This window comes from Dinoponera quadriceps, unplaced genomic scaffold, assembly GCF_001313825.1.
Source record: "Dinoponera quadriceps isolate SergipeBrazil2010 unplaced genomic scaffold, ASM131382v1 scaffold367, whole genome shotgun sequence".
Classification (NCBI taxonomy): domain Eukaryota; kingdom Metazoa; phylum Arthropoda; class Insecta; order Hymenoptera; family Formicidae; genus Dinoponera; species Dinoponera quadriceps.
The window spans coordinates 1,084,742-1,095,832 of NW_014554712.1; the positions used below are offsets into that span (position 1 = coordinate 1,084,742).

The 11,091-nt window shown below is 35.0% G+C and overlaps 1 protein-coding gene across 4 annotated transcripts; it reads right to left on the reverse strand.

Annotated features, from left to right (window-relative positions):
- Positions 1-44: 44 nt before the first annotated feature.
- Positions 45-10,500, reverse strand: LOC106741110 (E3 ubiquitin-protein ligase Nedd-4). Of its 4 annotated transcripts, none has more exons than XM_014612774.1 (16): positions 10,246-10,500; positions 9,749-9,955; positions 7,378-7,578; positions 7,128-7,288; positions 6,583-6,760; positions 6,304-6,422; positions 6,091-6,217; positions 4,322-4,471; positions 2,976-3,026; positions 2,621-2,897; positions 2,306-2,364; positions 2,135-2,200; positions 1,800-2,029; positions 1,562-1,683; positions 825-1,464; positions 45-635 (listed from the first exon to the last, which is right to left on the reverse strand). In XM_014612774.1, the coding sequence occupies exons 2-16, from the start codon at positions 9,899-9,901 to the stop codon at positions 533-535; spliced, it is 2,637 nt and encodes an 878-aa protein (XP_014468260.1). In that variant the 5' UTR covers positions 9,902-9,955; positions 10,246-10,500; the 3' UTR covers positions 45-532. The 4 variants fall into 4 exon arrangements, with proteins under 4 accessions (XP_014468260.1, XP_014468259.1, XP_014468262.1 ...); XM_014612773.1 differs by having other exon boundaries at positions 10,148-10,500; XM_014612776.1 differs by lacking the exon at positions 4,322-4,471 and having other exon boundaries at positions 10,148-10,500.
- Positions 10,501-11,091: the final 591 nt, after the last annotated feature.

Below are 11,091 nucleotides of genomic sequence, written 5' to 3' on the forward strand. Positions count from 1 at the left end.
TAAAATATATATATATATATATATATTAAAACGAATGAGAACAATCGTTCGATAAATCAATATCATAATACAAAATTATTTACATCTTAATATTATAAAGTATCATTCCCTTGTTATACCCGCCAAATTACTTCTCCCAAGAGAAAGCCGAAAATGTGATTGTAAAAATATGGCAAATCTCTTTAAAAGTAGATAAGAGTCAATATCTGATTATAGATTTCAGCGGCATTTCAGATTATTCAAATATTTGTCACTGAATACAACGTATTTTTTAAAACTGTAACATGCTGAAAGACTTGTTGAAGTTATCCCAGAAAGCTAAGCAATAATATTAACTTTTAAACATTTTTTTTTTCTCACATTGTCTTAACGTTGTCGCTTATAATTAAGAAACAACTAAATCATTAAAGTGCAGGAAGTTGTTAAATAGATAATCATATTAAGACGGTATACTCTTCTGTGTACCTATAAGTATGTATATATAGTATATACATTATATTACAGATATCATCATGAATAAGGGTATTTCGTGCTAGTCGACTCCAGCGAAACCTTGAGAACCTTCAATTGCTTTAACTAGCTTATCCCTGAGTTGTTGATAACTTGTATATGGAGGAAGGTCAATACGATTAAAACTGAAACAATAATTTGTATCGTTGTATACTAACTTGAAAAAAAAAAAAACTTTTTTATTAAGCAAAACTAAAAAATAATTGTTCCGTGATACTGTTCTAATACACACGTACTATGCATAAATATGGCCGTAAGTTAACGAATGAAGTTTCAGAACTTTAGAAAATGCATTATTCTAGTCACAAACTCACCAAGTATGAGCTCTTGGATAATTCTCCGGTGTTCCCCATTTCTCAATTGTAAACAATTGTGGTCCATTACTGCCATAAAGTTCCTTAAATCCGTTCATTGGAACGCGTGATGTACCAGTCACAAACTGTAATAATCTAGAACGCATCTCATTACTGAATGACAGAACGACTCTCCAGAACCATTGCACGACAAGATGGTTCGCGTGGTAGTCTCCTTTGTACAAAGTGTTTTGTTTCCAGTCTTTCACATCAATATGTTGTATGCCACACATTAACAACTCCAGCTCGTGCTCGTCGAATATCTTTACCAATGTCGGCGGTATAAGAGCATTGAATCCTTCCAAGAACGCATTCATTTGTTCCTGTACACGAGATACAAACCGCCACTGTATGACTAAACTTATATATTCGTCCTTATTTTCATCCGTCAAAGGAATATTAGCGCCATCTGGCTTTAACTCTCTTTGGGAAGTATGACCGAAACTTTCTTCGTCAAGACAAAAAGTGAGTTCCAATTCACTGGGATCGTTCTCTTTAATCCATAAAAGAGAGTTGTAATACTCGGAATCAACGCTCTCCATGTCCTTCAGATCAATCGCTTTACCCAACATCATTTTATAAAACGGTCGGATAAAGAAAGCTGGAATAATGTGTTGTGTGTAAAAATTGAAAGATATATTGAGATCAATATTTACGATAATTTTACCATTTTACTGCATTATAACCGTGAGACTCACCATCCAGCAACTTGCCATGATAAACAGCCATTCCTGCTATACGTCCTATGAATTTGAAGTAATTCAAATGTTCTTCGTTACACACTCCAGAACAAGGATTAATTTGTAAGGTATAATTGTCTCTGAGGATAAAAAAAGATTCGTTTTTTATTCCAATCTATGAACGACCAGTATGTAAACCGGTATAAACTGGTATAAACCACTGGTATACAGTATGCAGAGTACTATTTATACTTACGTTGCGGAATATTCAAAGAGTCCATAATACGGGTTAAACATTTCCTTGGATAACAAGAAGAACCATTCTCTTGCAAGGCCACCATAATCTAAACCTACCTCACCCTCAAATTCTACCCACAGTTTCGTCTTTAAAATTTCAACTCTGTTGACAGAACTTATAATACGGTATGAATCTTCTAAGATATTGTTCCGTCCGACTTTGATCTCGAACTTATTAGGAACGTTATTCTGCAATAAGATTTTATAAATAAATTTTATATATAATAAACATATTTACGTCATTGTTTATGCTATCAGATCATTATAAGCTATTTAATTAATGCGTCTACATACAGGCTTTCTCAGTTGTGACTTCAAGTATTCATATTTACGCTTGTAATCCCTGGAGTATGGTACGGCCTAAAAGAATGAGGAGTTAATCAATATTTCGAAATCATTTATAGAAAATATACGTCTCACGGACATATGAAAAAAAACTGTAATATCAAATGTTTGTAGTCGTACCGGGCCGGCAATTTGAGGATTAGACAGACGTGGATCTTCCCATTGTGTTGTTCTTGTATCTATAATAAAAAAAAAAAAAAAGTAAATAGATATCGAGATATGATACTATTTATCCAGTTCATGAAATGGCGTCATTAAGACGTCGACGACGTCTTAATAATATTAAATGACATCTTAATAATATCGAATGACATCTTAATGACGTCTTATTGACGTTGGAGAAGACGTTATTAAACGTCATTTAACATCATCCTGTTAGCTGGATAGCTAGATAGACGTGTTACAAAACTGAATTCTCCGAAACTATACACATACTATGATCAATGAAAAAGATACGTCCGTCGGTGTGCACTCTTTCTTCCCATCCTTCCGGAAGTGGTCCTAACTGATCTAAATCACTTCTTGACATAGTTGACGATGCAATAGGATTAGGTATAGAACTCGGTCTCCCTGTTCTAGGATCAACCCAAGTCGTTGCCCTTTCATTGTGATCGATAAAAAATACTCTGCCATTGGGTGCTATTTGCATACCCCAGCCGGGTGGCAATCCCTCATCAGTAGATAGAGGGAGGACTGGTTTAGGGCTTTCAATCTGAAATTTTTACAATAAAATAAGAAAATCGAATTGCATAAATCGCTAAATTATACAATGAAAAAGCATTAACCATACTTGTTCTGATGAACGTCTTGAACCAGCCGGGCTGTCAACATTATCGTCAGTCTGTAAATACAACAAAGAAATTCATATATTGTATTCTAAGAAACAATACAAATAAAGGATAAAAAACGATATGTATATTTATTAATACAACAAGCTAGTGCTGCGTACGTCACGATTTCCAGAGAATATATTTTTGAATATAAAACTTTAACAATGCTGAGTAAAGCGCAATTTTGCGTATAGTTTATGATAGAAATACGAAAAAATGCATGCTTGATTTTTAGTGAAAAATAAACTTTTAGAATATGTAAAAAGTTTTAAAAAGTACATGCAACAAATAATTTATAAAGCGATAATACTTGAACACAAATGTACGAAAATATTAATTTTTATATAAATAAAATACCTTTTCTGTTAAAATTCCACATTTATACTTTATGTATATTTTAAATGTTATAGGAACAAAAAAATGTAATAATAAAAAATGTGAATAAATTTTACCTAATACTGGTAAAACTAAAATTTTGTTTTAATTATTAAAATATATAAACACATTCATATAATTACGAATACATGTATTACACGTACGACATATATGCTAACTAGTTGTGTTAGCTGTATGTGATTGAAATGTATATGTTTTGTATAATTTGATTGTTTCAGTTCTATTTCAAAAGTGGATGTGCCAGTTCGAAATGATGCATGAAATGAGGGAACTTTCATACGCGATTCACACTGTAACAAGCATACACATGTGTATGTTAATTCAGAATGATATTAACTGCATGTTCATATTTTGAAAGGGGGGGAAGGAGGTAATTTCAAAGTACATACTGTTAACAAAACAAAAAAAATATATATATTTATATATATTAACACATAGATTGTCCAGACTTTACTCTCAAAATTATGATAATTACAAAGAAAACATTCAAGATATTTCCCTTCCGCTACACTACATTCGTTAAAATACATTCTGATCTCACCACATGTTTACGAATACTTCGTTATCAGAGACAACAAAGCATTAGGCAACTCATTACTGTGAACTTATCATTTTTTCCTAAAGCGGTGAAATAGCAAAATAGATAATGACGGGAAGTGGTTATAAATAAATTACGGAGTGAGCTATCTATTTCGCTTAACTTCATCATTGTCCCTTTCTCCTCAAGAACAAAAGTTACAAACGAAAGTAAAAACGCTCATGTTCAATAAAATGTCTTGCATTCTACATTTTTCCCCTGAACATGCTCTTAATAGTCACTCTGTATATATATATATTATACACATATTAAGCGTTATATTTAACTAAAAATGAATACAACACAATACGACAATTTTGTGTGTGTTAATACCTGTTCTTCAGATTCACTAAGGTATCCACGTTGATCGACAGAACGTCCGGACTCTGAAGAAGTATCCCCAATACCCCCTCCCCTATGATCCCCACCCTCACAATCTCTTGCTTCCGAATCTTCATCGTCCTCGCGTAGAACTTCACCATCCTTACACACACATGCACAAATTTCTACATACTGCATGCTAATCATACAAATTGTGTGGACAGACGTATTAATTTTGTAATCTTAAATGTACGTAATGTAAGAATTCGTTTTCATCATCTAAGGATCTATATCAAAATTATTGAAAATAGAAAGATATATTTTCCTTCCAATAATTAAGATCTTGTTAATATACAATCTAAATCTCTAATGTTACTCATTTGCTAATTTTATCACATTGTATTTTTATTTATTACGTTGTAACTCTTTGACATTGAGGAAACGACATAACGTAAAACGACTCTTAGTTTTCGTCTGAGGCGGATTTGGAGTTCCAAGGAGAAATTAACACGTTGACTGCCACGGAACTTTTCACGATTCTGGTCTCTAAGAAGCCAATTTGATTTAACCAAGTAATGAAGCGACGAGATAACTCGTAGTTGGCGTCCTGGGCAAGTAAACAACCTACGAAATATCTCGTAGTTGGCAGTCAATGTGTTAATGACATTATAAGTTCCATCTAGCTTATGACAAAGTCATTAATTGTTCTTGGAGCGATTCAATCCCGTCGTAAATCGAAAACGTTATTAGAAACATAATTATATATCAATAAAGGTCCTACACATCCAAATGCATTGTTAAAACAAAGTCTAAAGGCCCTTGCCAACAGGAAATACCGTATAATAAAATAACTTTGGAATCTAATTGAATAAACAGCGATAATGTTCGTGTTCCTTTACAAATGTACACTACTGGACAATAGATAGCAACATTATCAAAGTACAACCAGTGGAACATGTTTATCTCGATGAATTTCAGAAAACGTCTGTGTATCCGATAGAAATAGGAAACTTTAGATAGAGATAAAGATAGGAAAATTTATCTTTTGGATAAAGATAGGAAAATTTATCTTTTGGGATAGAGATAGGAAAATTTATCTTTTGGGAATTACTGAATACTAAGTGTTCTTATTGGTTATCAGATGTGTTTGGAAATTCATCGAGATAAAAGTGTCGTCATTTTTTCCCCACTGACTGTACATACCGAGATATTTTGTGCGTGTGTGCGTATGAACACATGTATCTTACATAGGAATATAAATATAATAAATAGAGATGGTAAAATGTGTGCCTTCCAACATGGAGATTTGAAAGCAGAGAATATTGTTATCCGCTACATAACTGGTTAGAAAAAGCGCAAGTAGATGTAACTATTTAAGGAAATATATTTAGGGAACAAAGGCATATTTTTACGTTTACTCTAATTTGCAAGCTAATCTAAAGAAAATTGTATAAATGGAGGTTAGCAAATATGAGAAAATCTTATAAAGAGTCGAGGATTTTCTAGTACATAGGCAGATGTAAATGTAATGTTAGTAACTAGAATGGAGCAATATTATGGGATAGCCTTAACCACTGTATTCAAAACAAAGCATGATCATCAAAGCCGCTTCAAATTTCACAACTCAATTATTCTCATAACTACTTATTTATGTGTTTAAAGAGATGACACATTTTGTTGTCTAATTTTTCATTTCCGATATACGTGTGTGTTTTGCGGGCTTATACCGAAATAAATGCTTGAAATAGTTACCGAGGGGAAAATAATATAGTCGGACTTACCTGAGTTATCACCGAATTTCTATGTCTGCCTTCATCGTCGGCACTGATATGGAACCTTCGTTGGAATTCAGTGACTGCGGTATCCAAATTGCGTTGTTCCACGCTTTCACCCTGTGCTGTCGCATCCCTGTTATAAAAAAGAATGTAACATTCACATAAAATGTTTGAACGAGAGCATTATTAACCGAGAATTCAACGGATATCGTTACATACGCTTCCGTCGGTCGTTCCCATTGTGTAAAACGCGCTATATGATTGACGTAATATGTACGACCATTTGCGTCTTGCCTTTCCTCCCATCCTGGTGGCAATGGCCCGTTAACCATAATGATCTACATGTACGAAAGTGCATAATGTAAGCAAATAATTTTAACATTTATATATTTGCATGTATAAGAGAAGTTTGCGTTATTCTCTCTTATAAACATGTGGAAAAAATACTGCGCTCGATTTAGCATCAACAGATTTAACAATTTTTTTGCTTGTACATACATCTGCAGTTTGCTCTTCCGGAGTTATTCCGCTGTTATTCGCTGCCTGTACTAATTCCCATCCATCTGAATCAGATACTAATTCCCTGTCTTCATTTTCGATAGTGGATGAATCGGAAATATATGCATGATATACTTCCAACGTTCCTTTAACTCGCGATCGCTGACTGGAATGATTACTAGCCATATCCTCATAAGTTACTCATTTTGCATTTGCAAATAAAATGATACAAAGCAATAACAGAATTCAAAGAAATCCGAATTAAGTGGTTTGGCAACTAGATACTTTCGATATATTCTCAGTAAAGTTTGGAACATTATTGAAAAATGGAACTTAAATTAGTTGGAATCAACAGAAAGGTAATCAACACTGATGAGTCATGGATGACTCGTTGCTGCTAATTGATTAGGAGCGAAAGAATGCTATAAAACTTATGTTAACTGCAACTAGACACAAATAATATCAATTAAATCAAGGTGTGTAACATATTAAACCTAAGTGTTGTATAATATGTAGCTTGAAGCAGAGTCAGCGAAGATACATACCTACGTGGACGAAGTACATAAAATCTACCAGGAATAACACGACCTTCTTGTTCCTTCGGTAAATTGATCAATGTTAATTCTACCATACCAAGAAAATCATCTCTCGTCAACCTATTTTCATCGAATACTTGTAAGACCAATTTGTGTTCCACTGGTTTAACCTGCAAAAAAAGACACAATTCGTATTAATAATATTCTACATATATAAATTGAAGGCGATGAAAAATGCATAAGTGCGTGAAGATCTTACCCTAAATATAAATTCCTCTTCCCAGACTGGATTCAACGTCTTCTTCTTAGTTCTTGTAAGCGCAGAATCCACCGTGTGATCTCCATTTATCGTATTCAAGTCAACCCTGACATAGGGATCGCTCGCACCAAAAATATCCTTCTTAGCCAATTGGTGCCCAGCGATTACTCTTAATCTCAACTTGCTCGTTGCCTCGTCCCTCTAAATCATAAAATCATCATGTGAAAACATCATCGCATACCACAGATACACGCTCACATTATTGTCAAATGTAACAATGAGGATTAGTTAAAGAATAATATATAATAAAGACCGGACACGGCCGGTATATACAAAGTTACAACAAGCGATATCTGAATGAGAAAACAGACAGAGATAATCTCGTAATAGTGGGCGAGTCTTTCTGGAATATTGCGCTATATTGCACAAGATATTGTTCCAGAAGCAGTCACTCCGATAGAACTCGTTCACGGCAATATCGAGACAAAGAAATTACAAAGAACGGAGGCACTTTGAGAGATGGGTGTTAGCGACGTAGATAAAATACTGCACTACGACGAGCACAAGGAGTGTAGCAAGCGAAATTGACTTCGACGATTATGTTTTTCGCCCGATGCGTCGCGGACGGCTCGCTGTCATCGAGTTCGGCGAGCACGTTGCACTCGGAAACGTGGCGGGACCGCGTGTCATGACAAACCACACACGAAATAGATAGCCTGTCTGAAAAGCGACACCCGTATCGGTCGTTCGGTGCGCCTTTTATCAGTCACGAACCCAACCTGTACTTGTCAAACTGTCAAAGCGACTACGTACGGAATCGCTGTCGGTCCCGACCGTCGGATTGTAACCGTAAACATGTTCCTCTGCCATTAACGTTACGTGTGTTCGATTGGTAATCTAATCGCTGGCCGATCTTCTCCTTGCAATTTAACAGGGCTCACTGTTTCTTATGTGCCATCAAGAAACCTATTTTGTCTTAACCCCTCTCCAGCACTGTTGCGCGGCCGAGACGGATGTGACATAGCCGCGCGGCGATTCAAAGATGGCCTGCTTCCTTTTAAATATTCAAAAAGCGCCGAGCGACCGTATTCGCGCGCACATCGCGCGGATTAAACGCGGATTTTCGCGACGTCGCGAGAAATGACGATTAATTCGCTCGCGACTCTCGTCGCTGCGCAATCTTCCGCTGCCAGGATCGAGATGCTTTTTATTTGCGGATATATTGTATTTGCGAATTTTTATTTACAGAGGTGTTAAATACCGAGGGAAAAGAGAAGCCTCTCGTTAAGAGGAATCAATAAAGCGAGAGTTTTACGGGACGAAAATTTCTTCGAGCGCGTTTGTTAAATCGCACTAACTGATTTTTATTATGATTCGAAATTAATTTCTTATAACACAATGTGTAATTTGCACACAAATGTGTTTCCCGAGTTAGTATCGCGACGCCATGGAAACCGTGATGAAGAGACGTTTTCGATTAGTTAATACGTGATTTATCTTATGTCTCTACGAATACGACAAAATACAACGGGAAGTACTGTGTAACCTGTCAACTATTATTTACAGATTAGGAAACCTGCTACGTGCTCTCACGCAATAGTTCTCATGTGTCGTCTCATAATTCGCATACAAACGGCGATATTGGAAACTTGAAGAATAAGATCTCGACGAAAATCGAAGATGTATATTTTGTCTTATTGTTTTAATCTATATATGGAGAAAAATAATTTGCTGACACAGTAAATTTTACGTTCGTAGCAAAATCTGTCGGTTATTGTGAGGACAAAACAATTTGTTAAGAGTACTAATTGCCATTTGCTGGATTATTTTGCTGAATCTACAAAATTATTTTGCTGTAAGGACAAATTAAGAAATTTAAGGAAAACACTATTTCGTTCTAACAGCAAATTAATGCGGCCCAAAAAACAAGTTTACTCGGCAGAATTTGTCCATCCTGACAACAAAACTGTCTCTGTTCTAATTATGAATAATTCGCTATTTTAATCATATTAATGAAATTTTGTCGCTGTCTCAACAAATATGCACTAAGAAAGAAAACACTTAAAAACTTATTTATGGAATATAAGGCTTATTTCATAGACGGTTTACTTCACAAGAATAAATCTTATATCATATAAATAATTTTTTTAAGTTTTTAACTTTTTTCTCAATATGCAGTAACAACGATGGTTCCTTTACAACAGCAAAATTATTTTTCTCCGTGTATAATCCATCTACTTTGGAAATATATAATACACTTCGTGCAGATACGTTTAAAACTAATGATAAAGCGCGTACTATGCACTTTTTGGGATAAAACTGGAAATTTTTTTTATACAAATGACTGACACAATTATCACAAGTACCTTACCGCAGGTTCCGATAAAGACAACCGACCAAGCTGCGCATTAACTTCTGCCACACGTGATTCCGAACGATGCTGTGTGTTCCAAGTGTGAGCTCGTCTTCTAGGAAGAGGTGGATCTACGCCAGCATAAATTGGATATGTCAAAGTGCCCGGCATCTTTTATTCTTTCCCTCTATCGTTCCAAAGCTATCGGTTTCCGATTCATCGACTCTATATACATCATACATTCATTTCTTTTTATTTTTACATATCAAGGCCGTGACCGCAAGACGAACTGTCTTACGATAAACAATGTGCAATTTCGCAGCAAAAGATCAATTTATAAGTCTTTTAAGCGAAATAATAGCATATTTCCTTTGCGTATATACGCGTCGTACATGCATTATGTAATAATTTAATTACCAAATCTATATTTTCGCGTGACTACAAAGCTCGTTATACAAGGTTTGTTATACGAGACCCAATTGTAATACGGTGTAATAACTCCGCGAAACAATTACATTGTATCTCCTTATTTGTGTCAATACACGAGGCTTGTGAGTTCGAAATGAGATCGTAGCCACATGCTCTTTGAAAAATATGAAAGATCGATGAAGCCGAAGCGCAATCTGTAATCCGTATGGTCGAAAAGTGACTTCCTTATTGATCCCGATAACTCACTCATAATTCACATCGCGGCATAGATTTTTGCACTAAAAACGTCACGATTTTTGGCAAGAGAGGAAATGAACGCGCGATGTGATGGTACACATCCAATGGGCTCACGCTCGGAAACTAAAGCGAACGGAAAATGCATAAGTTTTAGATAAGGAGTTGCTCTAAATCATCGTTGTGATAAGAAGTATTATACATACGAGGGATCTCTGTTTACACACGCCTATCATCACGTATGTGTGTTTGTGTGTGCGTGCGCGACAGGTAGCAGACAATTACTTCGTAAATTATATATGCTCACCGGCTTTAACGAGCATATGTATTCGCATCGCTCGAAACAAGTATCGAAATATGCAGTAATGTCTCTGAATTTTGTCTCTAACGTTTATTTATTTTCTATCATATTTTTATAATTTCTCTTCCTTTACTTTCAGCTTGATCGAAATGCCACTTCTGCAAATGAAATCTTACGCATATCAGTCGAAGGATATCAGATACGATATCAGTCAAAAAAATATGAAATTATTCATTAATTACATATATGTACATATTACATATATATATATACATATATTTATCTTATTATTAGACATACTGAGAAAAATTAGAGAATCAATTCTTTCGATTATGAGAGATAGGCTGAATTCAATTTGCAGTAACTTTGATAAAAATAATGATACTGATGTAATTTA

Bases quoted from the DNA above. Each gene is read 5' to 3' on its own strand.
- LOC106741110 (XM_014612774.1), bottom strand. From the start codon at position 9,901: ATGCCGGGCACTTTGACATATCCAATTTATGCTGGCGTAGATCCACCT. The intron at 2,201-2,305 runs GTACGACTACAA...TCATTCTTTTAG, and splicing joins ATCCTCAAATTGCCGGCCCG to GCCGTACCATACTCCAGGGA. The intron at 1,684-1,799 runs GTAAGTATAAAT...TTTTATCCTCAG, and splicing joins CTCTTTGAATATTCCGCAAC to AGACAATTATACCTTACAAA.